The 18791-nt window shown below is 35.9% G+C and overlaps 1 protein-coding gene across 2 annotated transcripts in view; it reads right to left on the bottom strand.

Annotated features, from left to right (window-relative positions):
- The window catches only part of IBTK (inhibitor of Bruton tyrosine kinase), a 52809-nt gene that overhangs the window by 7972 nt on the left and 26046 nt on the right, over nucleotides 1–18791 (bottom strand). The window contains exons 14-26 of one of the 2 annotated variants that reach the window (XM_066547385.1): nucleotides 18653–18735; nucleotides 18515–18552; nucleotides 16650–16743; nucleotides 16161–16262; nucleotides 15304–15421; nucleotides 13582–13642; nucleotides 12773–12900; nucleotides 11240–11352; nucleotides 10467–10615; nucleotides 10105–10268; nucleotides 8853–8945; nucleotides 7571–7726; nucleotides 2565–2717 (exon numbers count right to left, since the gene is read on the bottom strand). In XM_066547385.1, the coding sequence (XP_066403482.1) occupies nucleotides 2565–2717; nucleotides 7571–7726; nucleotides 8853–8945; nucleotides 10105–10268; nucleotides 10467–10615; nucleotides 11240–11352; nucleotides 12773–12900; nucleotides 13582–13642; nucleotides 15304–15421; nucleotides 16161–16262; nucleotides 16650–16743; nucleotides 18515–18552; nucleotides 18653–18735 (1452 nt within the window). The remainder of the gene's footprint in view (nucleotides 1–2564; nucleotides 2718–7570; nucleotides 7727–8852; nucleotides 8946–10104; nucleotides 10269–10466; nucleotides 10616–11239; nucleotides 11353–12772; nucleotides 12901–13581; nucleotides 13643–15303; nucleotides 15422–16160; nucleotides 16263–16649; nucleotides 16744–18514; nucleotides 18553–18652; nucleotides 18736–18791) is intronic. The other variant, XM_066547386.1, reaches the window with a different exon arrangement.

Below are 18791 nucleotides of genomic sequence, written 5' to 3'. Positions count from 1 at the left end.
CATGACAGAGTTTACCTAAAAAAAAATCTGAACTGCAAAAATTGGAAAGTGACAGTACATAGAAGAATGCTTATGTCACCATCCAAAATACCCTCATCCAGAGATAAAAGAAACTGTCAGTTCAATTAGTGCACAGTTTATCCAAAGGAGAAAGACAAAGTAGGAACATAAAGTCATGCAAGTATCTTCAGTGTCCCATCACCAAGTCTGACATCAACAGATGAGGATTGCTTATCTCTATGCCTGTGTAATTTCCTTCTCTTTAAAAGGAAGGGGTAAGGGTGTGGATAAATAATCTTCACATAAATAGCCCTTAAATGCCTCCGGTATAAAATCAGAGCCTACTGTGACAAAACTGTACAGTCAAAAAAATAAAATTACCTCAAACTAGAAACTCTACTCCTAAGTTTCAGAAGGAGGGACTAGTTACCTAGGCTCTTTACACCCACTAGAAAAAAAAAAGGCATCTTCAGACACAATTCAAAAACAATCTGAAATGGCTTTGGAGGGACCTTCTTTTCAAAGTGATGATAGTCAATTTAGCCATCTACTAGTCTTCCACTAGCTTAATGTATCATTTTCAGACATTTAATGTATTAAACCTGCATTCAGCTAAAATAGTCCACTTTGAGAGCGTGCAGACTGGCCAGACTGCACAGACAAGACAGGGCAATGCAAAAGCAAAATAAATGACTTTATGAAGATTACAGAGCTGTTGTGGCAAAGCTAATAATAGCATCCAGAGCAAATTCTCTTATTACCAGCCCCTGGCATCTCCCATACAATGAAAAGTTTTATTATTGTCCTAGCAACAAAATGAACAATACCTGTTCTGCAAATTTGTGTTTCATGTCCCCACACCTCCACTCACCACAGTAACTTGATCTTTATCACTCTCTCTGAGGAATGCCTCACCATCCCACACATTCCAAATGCCTCCTACCTCTCTCCTCAGACACTATCCCACACACAATGTTCCTACATTTCTATCCTCATTTTATTCTCTATATAGCAGTAACACATGTACTACTTCTGTCCTAGGGAAACACCAGTTTTTATACAAGCTGAACAACCAAAAGCAAGACCCAGAAGAATTTTCTTTTCCTCACAGAGGAGTCAGTTACTGGAAGACAATGGAACAGGAGTTCATAAAAAAAACAGCCAGAAAATGACATAGCTCATGCACCCACAGCTCTGCAAACTTCTCCCTCAGTACAGCTGCGTAAACTTGAGTCAGATTGTTCTGAAGTTGTGTTGTAAGAAGAGTTGTGTGAAGGATTACAGAAACTCCCCCTCTTTATGCAAGAGCTTCACTTCAGCTCAGTCCCTCAGGCCTTTCTTGAGCTATGCTGCAGCTATGGCCAAGCCCAGCTTTGCTGTTCCTGACCCTGACTTGATTTGCAGGTTTGACGTCAACCTTGCCTGATCCCAATGCACCTGTCTGTGCTCACTGACTGCGGCTCGTGCTTTCTGCCACAGAGCCTGCCCTGCTCACCTCCCTCTGGCACACTGGGGCTGTGCCTTTGCCAGGGAAGCCACCAGCCAGTTGTGCTGTCACACTTGGGTTCCCTACCACTGTGGGTCAGCTGCTCTGTAGTGCTTGCAGATAGTAGGTGACAGAGTCTGTAAGATTTTCAGTCTGTCTGTTTTGTAAATATATTTGAAACGTCTAGCATTCAAAGTTACTGATGATAGGGGGAGGAGATGCAGGTGGGTGGGCAGTTCAGTCATATAGACCTTCAAGAATAAAGCTGAGATTCTTTCCTCAACTTAAGAAGTTATTTTAACCCAGAACAGAGATTCTATTGGAGGTAGCAAGTGGATGCATGGCTAAAACATTTTGACCAAAGAGCAATATTGTCTAATAACTAGAGATATTATTCACACATGCCTTATTTTTGTCCTCAGAACTGTAGCCCCACAGTAATTATAATAGACTGACATAACTAGTGCATCAATGTTTCTGTAAGCCTGCTTAATCCATGAAAAACTGCACTTAAACAATAAAGTCATCTTATAAGAAAACTCAGATTAGGAAATGCCAGAACTGTGTTTGAATAAACTAGTTTTACCCACTCAGTGGTTACACAAAAATACTTCTTAGCAAAATATTTAATGAATGCCATATCTGAATGCTCATGAATATCTAATTACTGCAAAAATTAGAAAATACTGGTTTATCATTTGATACAAAGGTACATAAGCAAACAAATTCAGGTATGTTTTGTTTGGAGCCTGAAGTTTTTATATACATACATACATATATATATATATACACACATATATATATACACATATATATATTTAAATATATATAAACATGTATCCATCTATATGGATACAAACACTTTGAAACTGAAACAAAGTATTAGCAGTGGCATTAAATTGTTCCAATCTTTAAGCTTTCTATTCTTAAGAGTATTTCATTCATAAAATCTTATTAACAAAAATCATGAGAAGAATGCTCTTTTTAAGTCACAATTTTATTCTTATTTCAGCAGAATTTAACAGGTCATTGTGCTTCTTGTACAATGGTTGACAAATCATAAAAAATGTATTCTTACCTTATGGTGTTTTGGACAGATGAATCCTCAGATCCTTTATATCCACATCTTTTAATACCGGTACCAGGTGAATTATTCACACTCATACATTTTTCTTCTTCCATCACAAGATCACGGAATGACTTTGGCAAAGCAGAATGTAATGAAGATGACCTTTTCAAAAATAAAAATGAAACAAAACCAATGCACTTGATACTTGCACTTTCCCAGATCCCATATTATTCCATGATTCAGATAGCAAAGAGGCCTTTCTACTTAAATATACAAATAAAAATACATTTATGACTATATGACTAAAAATACATTGTTACTTAAGTTTTGTATACCACCATTATCCTGCTAGACCCCATCTGTTACAATAAGTCATTTTGGGTCATATAGATAAAGAACAGGTAATAAATATCCATGAGAACAGAGGAAGCCAGTAGTTTTGAAATGTCATTAGAATTAAAAAAAAAAATCAAACCCCACCCCTCCACCTATTCCCCCCACCTCATCTTTTCATAAATTAATTCTTTTTTTCATAGATAGCTTCTCTTAGACAAGCTGCACCTTTTCTAACAGTGCTAGTCCTTGAAAAGTATTTTCATAAATCACAATGCTCCAGGTACTGTAGGTCTAACACAGGCAGTTTACCACCATGAAAGTCAAGTACACCTTATCTTTTCTTCCCAAGATACTGAATGGTTTACTCATACCTGCTTGAGGCTCTATAAATCCCTTAATCCACAGTGAAATTCAAAAATCTGATATGCTCAATTTTCTTTTACTTGTCCAAGCACAAGTTACTGAATTAGAGCCTGCATATTATCTTTCAAAAATAAACCAGTAAGAAAATATAGCAATTTAGCATCTTAGGTATCATGAACACTTTCTAAACCCAAAACCTCTTTATTTACAGAATTCAAGGCAGTTACCATGAGTCTTTCTCTTACCTATCAAGGCTCTGGAATTAATTCTTCATAAACACTACAGAAGCCAAACAAGCTTTTTATACAATGCCAATTGTTTGCGCAACTGCCATAAGAAGAACAGCATCCCATGTCAAAGACTTTAAAGCTACATCTGGGTGGGACACAATTTAAGGGAACAAAGACAAGGGAATTTTAAAAGTGCAACACTGTATCTGAAATGTTACAACAAAAGCACCTGAAATCTATGTATGATGTCTGATGTTAGACCACCCTGGCTTAAGTCTGGATCTTTTTCTTTTATTTAAATATTGGATAAACAACACAGAAGACACAGAAAGCAGAATGGGAGCCTCCAGATACAGGGGCTCAGAGTCATTTTGCACATCCTCTATTCCTACCACCAGCTGGCACACAGAAGTTCAGGCAAGTGTTTGACCAGAGCTCCCCCAAAATTATTATACTGAGTAGGCATATGGTCCATGGGATCTGCTGTCACAGAAGCTGCTTCTGCTACTAACATTTTAAGTAGCCTACTTTGATTTGATTTACCCATTTCCATAAAAATTCTGTACTGCAATCAGATCCACTTGCAACAGAGAGCAAAAAAAAAACACCAACCCACAAACAATATCTCCCAAAAAAATCAACTGTGTCATTCTCAGTTTGTGAACCTATCCAAAACAATTATTTGTGGTTTAAAATGATTTGTCTGAAAGGTGGTACAAAATTTTCCAAGCATGTAACAACTCTAAATTTCAGCTTTTCCTGCCTGATACATTGACATTTTTATCTAATTTGCAAAATTAGAAAAACTAACTTATACTTAAAAAAAACATAGAGTATAACTATGGTTCTCTAAGATGTAACTGCAAACCATCAAAGCACAGAGTTCCAAAACAGCTGCTGATGTTAAGTATAAGCTGTCAAACCGACAACCTAGACATCAGGATACACAATTGTTAATTCTCAAGAGAGATTTCAAATTTCTTCATGCCTCTGGTCTTGAAAAGCCATAGACTCTCCTGAGCTTAAAGAAGGCCCAAAACAAGTAAGCAACACTCCCACCTCCTTGATCAAAGTAGGTTTAGAGAACTAATAAAGTCAACATGCAATTAACTTTAGACATTTTTTCAAAGTATTACTAGCATATTAAATCAGCATTTTATTTTTCCCTTCTAATTTTCAGTTCTCTTCAAAGGAAGAAAGAAAGGTTCAGTTTCCAAAAAACTGTGAAACTGGAGGTTTCTCTTGGTGGAAAAGGTAGGGCATAGTGTATAACAGACTTTCAGTCAACCCAAAAAAGTCAGAAGGTCCCACACCCTTCTGGCAAGTGTGCTTCACTGCATTCAACATCCAAGTTGAATATCTGATTTCACTGGAACACAAGTTCTATGGCTTTGACTATATTGCAAGTATGGAAAGCTCAATCAACTGCCAAATGCAGTCGATTAATAGTCCACTGTGAATTTACAGACTAACTCTGCAAATATAATATTAGCCTAGATGAGTAATAACCATTCTACCTTACACACAAAAATACTTTGAATAACTAGCAGGGGCAATCGAATAATTGATCGCTTGCCTAAAGCAGCTTGAAGTTTATTCAATAAATGCTTTCTTCCAGCAGCGAGGCCTAATTTTAAAATTTCATATAGCTCCCACTGGTTCTGTGCTTGAACTCTTGAGCTACTGGTATTTTCCAGATTGGCAGCCAGAGGAACGCAGGAGGAACGAGTGGAATCACGCACAGTGACCACATGAGTGTTAGATTGGATTCCATCCTCCTGAAATATACCCTAGCCTTTCCACCTAAGATGGTTTGTGTAACACAGTAGGCCCAGCTCTTTCCAAAAACTGTTTAATCAGAACCTTAAGAGCACAATAGACTTTTTGGAGACATTTATCGAGGGATAGTCAAAAATCAGTCTTTATTTGCTTTTTAAAATCAAGGAAGAATTCATAGGCAGTTTGCAGTTTAAATAACACTCTATATGTAAAGAATTATCTATCAGAGAGTAGATGAATAGTATGAATAAGTCAAACTATCCAGGCACAACCCTCCTTTCTTAAATCTATGCTGGCTAGACCTGACCATCCGGCTGTCCTGCACATGCCATGTTAAGGCGCTAAGGATGATCTGCCCCATGAGCCCCCTGGAGCTGAGGTCAGGCTGACTGGCCTGTAGTCCCCCACATTCTCCACCCAATCCTTCTTAAGATGGGTGTCATATTGGCTCACCTCCAGACACCAGGGCCCTCTCTATTTGACCAGGGCTGCTGGTAAATGATTTAAAGTGGCTCAGTGGTCACCTTCACCAGCTCCCCCAGTACCCCTGGGTTGCTCCCATCCAGCCCCATGGACCTGTGTGTGTCTAAGAGTGTAGCATATCATTCCCCTTGGATTATGGGAGATTCATTCCAGCCCATGGGGCTGGGTACCTGGAGAATGACTCATCTTACTAATAAAGACTGAGGCAAAGAAGACATCAGCTGCCTCAGGATTTCCTTCATACTTTGTCACTGCAAATGATAAAAGGATAGAGATTCTCCTTCACCTTCATTTTATTTCTATAAACAATTTTGTCTTTATTTCTTTGGATTTTTATATGGAATTGTTTTTATGGATAATTACAACATTAGTGGTGAGATTACAAATAGTAGATAGAGTATTGCTTTTTTAATAAAGGATAGAATGACTCAGTGTTTACTGTGCTCATCAACATGTGATTCAACCATCAGTTCCTCCTAGCAAATTCTAAGCCTCAGAGCTATAACAGCCCTGTGACACCTCCATTAGCTAAGGCAAATAATTAACCTGCTGCTTGACCTGCAAAATCACCTGCGTAAAGCAGGTAGCATGTTCTTCAAAGCATTTGAGAGGACCAGTTTTAAGGATACAAATTCATCCACTCACTAGACTTCAGAATATGAATCTTGCAAACCTTGTTTCTCCTTTTGTCAAGATCTCAATTATTGTTCAGAGGTCAGGAAAAGTCTGAATCTTTAAATGCAAACCAACTCATTTGTCTTTCCTCCTAAAAATAAAATTGTGGGCTTTGCCTAATATCGTATCAGAACAAATTTAAGGGATTGGGGGAGTAAAAGAGACCCTAAATTTTAGTATTAAGTGTACATGGATGAAAATCAATTGAGAAGACAGAAAGCTTAAGAGTGACAGTGATGGGTATGCTGAAACCTTTGCTCCCACTGAGGTACAACCAAATAAGCTACAGGGACAGGAGACAATTCTTCTAGGGTAACAGTACAAATGTAATCTGCAAAAAAAGTCTAGACCTTCTTGAACAGGGAAAACTGGAAAAATGGCCACATTTACTTAAATGAACTTTAAATGAACATTTACTTCATGCTTAGAGCATGCAAATAGGTTTATTCCTGAGATAGTCAAACCCATTAAATTTACATAGTTTGAAACTTCTATATGTTTTGTTTATGCTTTTATCCAATACCAACAGTAAAAGTGAAGAACAAAGCATGACTTGGGCTAGCACCTTATTATATTTGTTATAAACCTAATTCACTGAACAGATGATAAACTTTTTTTGCATTAGTTACTATGATATTGTATGTGATCAGCATTCAAAGTCATCTTAAACCCCTATGCATCCTTCCACCATAAAAACTGTTAGAAGCATCCAATGCTCCCTCCAGCTCCGAGACACCTAGATAACTTTGTTATCCCTAATTTGGGTCAGTTTTCTCTAGTCCAAAGTCATTCCAGACCTTTCCCCAGGAAGGGCTAACATTTTCCTTTGGTTTTGACAGAGAAAAAGCACCATTCATAATGGTTTTCAATAACCTCTTCCTAACTAAGTTTCGGAGCTAGTTCTTCTTCTTCTATGATTTACTTCAACACCATCTGCAAATACAACATCGTACACAGGAAAGCAGCAGATGGGATGCAGTCTTCTGACTCAGAGCAAAATTTCAAAGAACTGTTAAATTGCAACCACTGCATTTCCCTACCCCTTTGAATTTCTAGATTACTTCCAAATGTAGATTCAAATAGTTCAGTCTGCCTACTCAATGTAAAACTCTCCAAAGAAAAAGAATTGATATTTGATTTATAACATACCACACATTCCCTAGTTTTGCAACTTTTGTGGGTGGAGGTGGTGCAGTTACTAGAGTGGTAGGCTCTGGGCTGCTAGCTGATCCATTATCTTTTGCTGCCAGGGCAATCATTTTCCTTTGCTTCTGAGAAAGCTTGATTCCATGAGACACCATTCTGCTGTGAATGGAAATTGCAAAGAAAGAAGTTGTAAGATCCATGTCCTTTGCGATGACTCACCTTTAATCCTGCAAATTAAACTGAGAAATAACTTCTTCCCTAAACAAAAATACTTTGCTTAGAGTGACAAAAGGCAAGGAGGGAACAAGGGCTCAGATTGCTAGGAAGCAAAAAAAAAAAAAAAAGAGGATCAATTAATATCAAGAGAGTGACAGAAAGAAAACATCATAGAAATATTCTTCACATAGATGTCCATAAATGAAAACACGCAGAGTAGGAATCAAGTCACCAAAAGAGGACTACCACCAGATGAAGACTACTTTCTAATCTGGTGATTTTTTTAGAGATTTTCAAGCTTAGCTCCCTTAAACTAAAAATATTCATACATTAAAAAATGTATGCAATAGCATAGAGCCATTTCTTCTATCTGCAACAATATTCTTTTCTAAGCTATTTGGATTCTTCAGTCTTGGCTGTTTTGTTTGCAGTTTCTGAATCTATCAAGCAAACCTTTACCAGGTTCCATGAGTACTGTCCTAAGTCTCCTTTATAAGAAAGCCACACCTCAAAGGTCATGAGAGTCACCTCCTCTTCTCTTCCATACGTTGCCACTTAAACAACACTAGCTTTAACACACTGCCTTGTAAAAAAGCACATTTATCTCCCTGTGTCATTTGGGATGCTCCTACAAGAAGGAACCCCACTTGCTTCTGTCTGAAGACTTGTTAACATCAAGACATGGTTTCTGGGAGAGGTCAGAGAATGCAAGACAAGAAATGAACTTCTCAAATCCAGTACTCGTGCACAAGTAATTTCCAAAGTCCAAGGGCAAGAATTAATTCTTTTTGGCCAAAAACAGAAAGGCTCAGCAGGACAGGCCACTTATTTAAGATACTAGCTTACTTGTTCTTTTGCAGTAGTTGACAAAGCAAGACTAGAGTAAAATAAAGGAATTCATTTTGTATGCTCAAAGAAAAACAACATAATGAAGTAAACAAAGCTGTTCAAAACCAAATAGCACAACTTTTCTCCTGCTTTTTTTAAACTGAATGGCCTAAACCACTAAGTAAATTCATAACAACTTAGACCTATCACCCTTTTTTATAGATTTAGGTTTTTTACCAACCTTGAATTTGCCTTTGGCATGGTTCCACATTTCTGCATACTTTCTTCAATTTCCATGATGGTTCTCAGATCCATAGCAGGAGGGCTGGCAGGACTAAATGAAAAATAAAAAGTTACCTTACAAGGCACTGATTTTTACTTACATTCCACAGTTCCAGCCTTCATTGAAATCCTCTAAATCATACATAGGATGGGTAACTGGTTGTATAATTTATGTCTGTTTCCTCAATTATGGCAAACCTCAAATAAAATGCTTCTGACAAAACTTTTATAAATATATACATATTTAAGAACACACTATAAAAATACTTTCAAGACTCATTATAGTACGAAACAAAAAGATGTGAGCTATGATTACTTTAAAAAAATTAGAGCCCTAAAAATTAGATCCCTAACACTATGATTACTTTAAAAAAATTAGATAGCTAAATAAGGATACTTATTTAGTAGTCAAATGCTCATGCTAAGTTATAGAGAAGCACTGCTTGCAGCTCTGAATGTTGGATTAGATCTCTCTTTTAAGTGCAGGATTAAAATTATTTCACATGATAAACAAAACAGCTTTTGCAGTCAGAGTACTACACAAACATCAGTAAACTTCAGATATCAGTCTCTTTTTTCATACATGACCTAATTTTAAACTTTCACAGAAAAAAGCATGAATTAAATCTACACATTCCCAAACTTTACAAAAAACTATAAATTAAAATGTATGTACTTAAAAGCATCTGTAAAGTAAGCTGCATTTCAACTCAATTCAGGGACAGGCTTTGGAATAAAACATAATCAGCACTTCTTCCATCTCTCCTTACAGATAAAAAACAATACTCAATTTTTCATTATACCAAGTATACCAGTTAAACCTGTGGTGTTGATTTTTACAGCCCTTTTAAGTCTAAAGGCCTAAAAAATGTCAAAGTCCAGTGGAGCTAATAAAGGCTTCAGGCATGGTATGATTCTACAAAAAACTGTCCCATATTTTTCACACTATTAACCAAGTAGGTGTTATAAAAACAGATATTAGAAGTACAGAGTGGAAGCAATTAAAAAAAAAGAATTATATATATATAGAGCATTGTTTTTCTCAATTAATAATTACAAAATATTCTCCTTTTATTAAATTACCAAGATCTTGAGTTCACGTGTCAAGTAAGGTACAATCATTTTGTAGAGCAAATAGCTTTTTAGTCTGAATAGAACATTGTTAGCTTTCACTACCAAGTGTAAACCAGTGACTGTAAGTATTACTGCACCTGAAACTGGTTGCTACCCAATTGGGAGAGCTTGCAGAATTGTGTCTGGCACTGGGAATGGACTGTGGAACAGACTGCAGCACTGCTGATGCTCCCTTGTATGACTTCATCTCCTTGTTAGGGTGAGAGGGTTTCATACCCGGACTGCATACTTTGTCCTTCATCTAAAGATCAGGCAGAAAATTGTTGAATAAACGCTGCAAACACTAAATTTTATTTTCTTAATCAAATAAACTACAACTCTTCAAAGTGATCCACTCTATTGTACAACAGGTTCACAGAAAGACTCTAAAATAAAAACTCTGCTTTTGATGGACTAGATAAACACAAACAACAAAAAAATTGCTAAGAGGAAATCCAACCTCTGTCCTCTCTGGATGAAATCCTTTTGTGAAGTCAGGGGACTGCAAGTCTCTGGGACTACTCACTCCTGCATAACTACCTTCAGAGTCAGATGTTAAGAGTTCTGGAAGTGAGTCTACTGAGTTAGCTTTATCCAGTTTTACTGAGCCTAGAAATACAAAAATATAGTAGAACTATTAAATCATGAGAGCCAGACTAAACAATGCTTAACAAACACAAAAATTATTAACACCATATGATGAATTAAAGCAATCAGAAGCTTACCTAGTCCAGAATACCAGCCAGTGGTAAGTATAAGCAAATTTTTTGCTATCCTAAATATTTTTTCAGAATAACATTACTCCCAGTTTTCTTCTTCTGTCTCAGAATATACAAATAACAACACTTTTCCTTTAAATTCTTCTACCATCTTCTCAATAAAAAGTGAGTAATTTAATTCTTAAGTAATTCTTTGTGTTTCAGAAAAAAAAAACCCACAACAGAAATGTTCCACTTAATACACATTTTCTTATGTGGTTTTAGTATCTTTATTTGATAAAATACATGCTTTTAGCTGAACTTGGGTACAATGACAAACACTCTTTCAAAAGGGTGACAAACACCCTTTCAAAAAAACCCTTATCTTAAGAATTCACTATTTAAATTCAACTATAGTGTTCACTAGAAAAGAAATAATCTTTCTAAGATTTCCTTCTTGAAATACAGAAATTGCATTGCATATTACACTTTATGCTCTGTATTTATACCTGAAAGGAATCTCTTTCCCACTGACCTGTGGAGGCCGGACTCTGAATAATATCTGACAGATTATATCCTCCAGAGCTGTCAGACCGTTTTCTTGGCTTCTTTTTTGCCTTAGTTTTTGCTTTTTTGAAAAGGGCTTCCCTAATAGGAAAAAGACCAAAAAATCCACAGGATGCATTAAAGCCAAAGAAACTGAGAACTACCCATGTCAACATCACCTTTCTCAGTCAGCAGCAGCAGTTATACTTCAACCAGTAGTACCTCATCTCAGCAGCTGGCACTTTCTGCCTGCTCCTCTCTGCTTATGCACTGGCACAACCATTTCATAAATGACTTTGGGGGAAAAGAAGAATCCAGGAGGAAAAGCAAAAAACTCTTTCCAATCTACATCTAGCCTTTGGACTATTATATTGCACACAGACTTCTGCTGAGACAGTGGAAGATACAGCTGCTTCACAGGCTGGCACTGCCACCTAGGTCAGATTAAACCTGCTACATATCACAGCAACTGACATAAAGCAAATTACATACAATTCTCCACTTTTTTCTCTCTTACTTTCCCCTAAATTACTGAAGCCCAATAAATGCCACAGTTGGTCTCAATTTTCCCCAACATAAACACTACCATTGTGGTAATACTAATTTTACAATAAAGCAGATACAGGGTGATGTTACCTAAATATCATGTGTTCCTGTATATGCTATTAGGAAGAGAAAAATCAAATAAAAAAGGGCATCTTTCATTTTAACAAAACTACTAGATATTCAGAATTACATGAAATGCAGCTACAGTGCACTATTTCAAAGTTTCTTTAAGCAGATTTTTGTTAAGTAACTATATAACTACTTAACCACTGCTGCAGCACTACCGTACTCTATTTTTCAATCCTTGGACTACCCAATTCCCTAGATGCTACCACCCTGCCTTGAAAATCACTGAAAGGCTTGAATATAAAATAGCCTCTCAGTTGCCTTGATCTACTAGTTCTTACCTACAATAGTTTATTTAGTGCAACTTTTCCTGACACACATGCTCAGAACAATAGACAATATTTCAGGTGAGGTTTCCTCTGCAGGCTGACATTTTATCCCACTATTTGGAAGCCGGTTACCAAGCCATTCTATCATACTACCAAGCTCTGTATTTCACTTGACAAGTCTGTGATATTTCTTAATATCAAGAAATTTAGATTATCACAATTTTTCATACAGATCTATAGTACATTCAAGTCTGTTTTTTCTCTTTTGATCTCTCCTAATGCAGTGAAGTACATTGAAATGCACAGTTGGTCTCACACATATACAGATACTCTCATCACATGCACAACCCCCAAACATTGCTGTGAATGCTCATTTTGCAACCTTTACATGATCATACGCCACTTATAAACTGCAAGGGCTCTGCTGCAGTTTTGCAACATTCTCAAAGACTTAAGGAAACTGAGAATGGTCTTTGAAATCTCATTTCTTAATCTTTCAATTCTGAACTTAAATACAGTCAGGCACCAATACCACACACAATTCATCCAGTTAAAAATATTGATGAAAAGCAAATACTTACTGAGAATTTTGTTCTGTATTCATTTCTTCCCTTAAAAAGACAAAGTTCTCTCCATCTTCAGGCTCAAAAGAACTTATATCAGGTCCATCTGGATATGGAGTAATTACTCTCCTGACCATAGCTGGAATCTGTTGTAAAAGTTGTTACATTAAGTTTCACTGAAGTTGTATGCTAGCAAATTTATCTAAGAGGGCCAAAACCGTTCATCATTTAAAACCCTTTCACAAATCAGGTAATTAATTACCTAACAAGCTCATAAACTTAAATTATATCTTTAAGCAAAATTGGAGAAGTACCTTAAGTGACAGACACAAAATGCCTATGTTTCATCTATTGTTAACTTATGGCTTAAAGATTTTGCAAACATTTATCTTTTACAGTAAGAGAATTCTGGATTATAATGGCTCTTGGCTATCATCACTGCATTACAGTTCGATTTTCACTTTATTCTTCTTACTGATTTTAACATCTTTGTGATCACCCTGAACGTTTTAGCTTTCTTCTAAGTAAGGGATGCTCTTTTCCATAGGTTTTGCTTACCCTGTTCCAAGCAACAACTGTTAATTACAGAACATTAATATGTTTAATGTGTATAACTAATTAATTTAAAAGACACAACACTGTAGCAGCAGTAGCTAGTGAATAATGAAATATGGACTCCTTGAGAGTGATAACAGCAGAAGACAACTTTATCTTTTGAGTCAGATATTCCATTTCAGCCTGTCACCTACAGACTCTGCAGGTACATATTTATCACATCTATTCTCATTTTACACCTAATCAGCTTACACTCAAGTTGTACAACTTACCATTTTCCTGTAATAAACAGAAAGATCCTTCACAACTTCATCACTTAAGACTTCCAGAGTCCTAAAATAAAATAAAAATTATCTTTATCCTTAAATATCACAGTCATCTTAGCAACTTATAAAAAAATCACATTAATTAAAAATTCAGATTAACATTTTGGATGAATCTCATCTACAGGTATTATCACCTATTCATGGCAGTCAGAGTCTAAAGGAAGACACTGAACACAAAATAAAAACTAATCAATACCTTTGTTGTAGGGTAGGATTAAACACACAACCTTCCCACCTATCTTTACCTAAGGTCACAGCCAAAACAGACCTATATATTTAAGTTACCAAGAACTGGTAGCTTTACCTATTTCTGCATACTGTCCTCCTGACATGTATCTAAATACTCCAAATCTAAGTAAATTCTCCACAAAACTCAAACACAACACACAACATAGACATTTATGCCAATAAATAATACTACAGCAACAAACTTGACTCAACAGAACTGTCTTGTCCATGTGAGCAGTTCTCCTTGCAAAAAGCTGTCAGGAGTTAGTTCTGTTTCTCAAGGTTTCTCAAATTAAAACTCTTTCTACCCAATACTAACATTTTCAGATTTTCATTAAAATGTAGCCAGACTCCTAATCGTAACAAGAATATTACATGTAGGCTTAAGAGGAAACAAGTCTGAATTCCAGGTAATATTTAAGGCAACATTACTAGATTTTTACTCTTCTCTCAAAAATCAAAGGTTAGAATGTTCATATTTTATAGAGAGGTGAAGAGGGAAATTGCTAATAAGAATGAACTTCTGTATCTGGGATGCAAGTGAAGCCACTGTGTGATGTGGCAATGAAATGCTGGCATTCTGAACTGTTTCAGATCTCTAAGAACTTCTCTAAGTGAGAAGAAGTCTGATAAAAAGGACAGAGAGAACTCACAATTGAGGTTTTTTTTGGCTGGGTTTTTTGGTATTTTTCTTAAGGTTTTGCTAGAAAAGAACTTCATTCAGTGCTGATAAGGTTTGTTCTGAGAAGATGATATGTACTTAGGAAACAACTTTACGGCCTGTCCAAATGCATCAAGAGAAGGAAGGCCAGAGCACACCTTCAGCTTCTCAGAACTTAGAACCACTGTGGAAAGCAAGGATAATAAATTAATTTGTTCAGCTCTCACTGCAGACGTTAAAGCAAAAAGACTACCAGAGGACAGGCCCATCCTCTTTGGAAAATGAAGCAGCTATTTAATACACCTACTTAAAACAAATCAAATATTCATTGTTAACAACTATGTTTAAAAAAAAAAAAAACTACACCCAAACAAACAGTCCTAAAACAAACAAAAAATCCCCACAATAATCCCCATCCCCCCAAAAAACCCAGCCTTCAAATGAAGGGAAAAGCCCCACAGCAGTTTTATGCATCTTCAAAAATGCTTTTAAAACCCCAGAAAAGACTAGACCTAATGTTAAAGCCCACTGAATTCCAGAGAGGTTCTTCATGCCAGACTGTAACATATGGTTTTGTATTACAGAACTGGTACAGTATGTACAGAGATTTAACTAGCTTCTCTCTCCCTAACTGACAAAAACGAGCCTACCTTTAAACTAGAAGCATTCAGCTGCATTTTAACATTAAACTGTCCATATTAGTTATTCCAATAATTTTACCTTTTTGGGCTTTTTAAATTTTACAACTAATACATGAACACATTTGCATTCCTGCTTACCTTGCTTCAAGCAAAGCTGCCATATTGAGTCCTATGAACTGCAAGCAGGACAATTTTAGCTGTTCAGCATTATACATTGCTGAGAACTCCAACAGCTCAGCAGCATTCTTTAAAGTCACTGCAGAAACAAAAACCAACAAACTAAATTAGATAATTGGCTGTAGTATCAAGCAGCCATTTTAAGAGTTATTGTGCAGCATGATCTAGTTATTGAAACGTATCTTATACTATCCCATTCCTAGAAAAAATGCTAATGCTCCAATGGCCATAAACAATAGGGAGCTCCATGTAACTTTGTGGCAGCTTGCATGCAATGGCTGCTGCACAGAACTAAAAAGCCCTGCCTACAAACAGACCAATTTCAAAATATTAAAACCCAGCAGTCCAAAACAAAAAGGAAAAAGAAAGATAAAAATAGTAAATTTCATAAATAGCAAAAACAGTTGTTAAACATCCAAATGTTCAAATTTAGCACAGTTAAAGAAAAAATAAGGAGAGCAAAAGAGGAGAGTGGGAACACTAAACACGAGGACAGAAATAGAAACAGAATTCATTTTATCATATTTTAAATAAAAGAAATTTCAATTCAATGAAATGAAGATTTCATTTGGATTAGATTTTTTTTTTTTCTTTTTTACTTTTTTTTATTAAAGAGCATGGACATAAGTAATGGAAGATCATGCTAACCTAGAATATTGCTCAGACTAAAGAAGCAATTATTAGCAGACATGCAATGAACATCAAAATGTAATCATCTGAAAGGAAGATACACAAATTCTGTGCTGCAAAAGGCAAGAACATCTAAAAATAGCATTTTTTGTTCTCTAACCCTTTACAATACATGTGGAAGGACTCACATTTTTCTGCAATGGCTACTTCACAGATTTCTTTGAGTCTGGATATAAGAAGCTGGTCTGCTACCACAAGAACATTACATATGAATTCCACATTTTGAGAATCTGGAAAACAAACCATCATATAAACACTGGGGGCAAATCAAAAGCAACTATAAAACAGACAGCTTCAATGAAATTTTACCAAAGCACAAATATAATGGCTTCGCAAATTTTGATGGTATTTTCACAGCACAAGAAATACCTTAGAAGTGCACCAACAATCCACTTTTTGAAGCAACAGAAGGAGGGAAAAGGAAAACTGCAGTTTGACAAACTAAAGAAAAGGTAAAACAAGGCCTGGGGTACTGCTATCCCCTCAAACTCCAAAGAAAGAGTCAAGAATTTTGATTTTTTTAAATGTAACTCCAACACAAGCATACTAAGTTTTGAATTTCTATTTTAAAAATATAAAAATTGCAAGAGTTACAGTTGAAAATATATTAAAGGCACCTTTGATGGCAAGAGCTTCATCTGTATACAAATAATCCACAATTATCTGTAGTATGTCAGAATGGATGGGCATTTCCAGAGCTGAACAGGTAGCCTAAAAAGCAGAAATATTTAAAGAAAAAAAAAGAAGAAATAGAAAGAATAAGAGAGGCTGACTACTTGGAATAAAATGCAAAATTAAGACAGTACCTATATTAAGAAAATAACATAGATTAAAGGTGACATTTTCAACATTTATTACTTAAGCATTAATGCAAAATCTGTCCAAGTTTTTCAATCAAGAATTGATTGTAGCAAACCAATTAAAATCTGTTCAAACTTCTGAATAAATACCCACGAAACAGTTTCATGTTTGATCACTTTGATCATCTACTCTAACAATCCTCCTTGACTATATTACTTTACCAACAATTGCCTAAAAGTAGAACTACAGGAACCCTCTATGCAAGTACTGAACTGTTTTCCTTTCAAGGCCAAAAGAGCTAATGAAATCATGAGTTCCCAAATAACAATAATACTGAAGTAGTCACTACTGTTAACATCTCTGCAAACAAGGTCCTCATCAAGCCCCCATTTGAACCATCCTAACAATTAAGGTAAAGCTTTCATAAGAGCAAACATTGGCCACTAAACCATGCAACTGTCACCATCTGTGTTTACTCAACATCACTGCTAAACAATTTTGGTTTACTTCAGGTGGTACCCAAGTAAAGCTTCATACTAAAATATTTACTTTGCTTTAGAACACACTACTGGTACTGACATATTTTCCTTCTAAAGGTTAAAAATCTCTTACAGACATTGGGTTTTTATATAACATCTACAGCCCTTGCTTCATAAAATATTTATTTATTAATTTAGGTTGATTTAGGTTGACTTACAAAATAATAGGGAACTTATGAACTACATACTACTCATATACAAAATCATGATACAAATGGACACTCAACACTCAAAAAAAAAAACCCTTAAATCCATAATTTGTTGCAAATATGTTTTCTCAGGGATGACTTGGGAAAAGACAGCACAGTAACCTGGAGGACAGGTGAAGTTCTGTTTCACAGCAGAACAGAACTGCCAGTACTTCACTTAAGTACTGAATGTTCTTAATGTTTTGCCAGAAAGCTAAGAAATTTGAGGAACTCCTGCACACTGCTTTAGGTTTTAGTCTCAGAAAAATGCTTCTCCACTTAGACCATTCCTCTCTTTCCATAAACATTATCAATAGTGCTCAGGTAGTTAAACAGAGACATTTGGTGAAATTACAATGTGCAGGAACAACCAGGGCATTGACACACAGCTGGCAAATAGGAACCAAGACAAATTAAAGATCTACACCTTTTGAAGCAGCAGTTGGTGACTAAGTAGAATAGTCCCTGATATTCTCTATTTCATTTAACAGCAAAAGTCAGCTGGAGTTCTACACACTGACCCTCAATCCTGTTCTCTCTAGCACTCAGTACACATGACAAGCTATTCCAATCTGCATACTATTTAAATTGTACAATCTTTTTCAGAAAAAAAATGAAAATTCATCCAAAGCAGTATCCCATAAGAACAGTCCAGTCAAAGGTTTTTATAAATCCATGAACTAGTTCAAACTAAAAACCCCTAAAATAAAAGTAGTAATTTCCTTCGATATACAGTATTACATTTGCTATTCTCATTTAATACACAATCTCAATAGTACAAATACAGTGTAACCAAAAATGTGGCTTGTGGGGTTTTTTCCTTGCAAATGGAATCAAAGACTCCAACCCTTTCTTTTACGTAGCATTTAGGATATGTTATTATAGGAAAAACTGAAAAGCTGTCACTTATTTGATGCAAAAAAAATCCATCACACATGGTTTTGGCAAACTTACCTCAATCCATGAGCTGTTTAACATGCTGTGAAAATAATCTGTAAAGAAAGGCATTTCAGTTCAAGATGCAATAAAGTGACAGTTTAAAAAGACAGTATAACTTATGTTATATAAAGATATAAAAATACACACACATACCAAGTCTTGCACAAAGTACACACTTATGACACGGGAATTCCTTTCCATCTAAAGATTTCAGGGTCACATCGCAGAGGTATGAACTAGAAGATATTTAATAGCATCAGAACTGTGACTATTCAGATTTACAACTATTACA

Source organism: Molothrus aeneus, chromosome 3, assembly GCF_037042795.1.
Source record: "Molothrus aeneus isolate 106 chromosome 3, BPBGC_Maene_1.0, whole genome shotgun sequence".
Taxonomy (NCBI): Eukaryota; Metazoa; Chordata; class Aves; order Passeriformes; family Icteridae; genus Molothrus; species Molothrus aeneus.
This window is presented reverse-complemented; position numbering and strand designations above follow the sequence as displayed.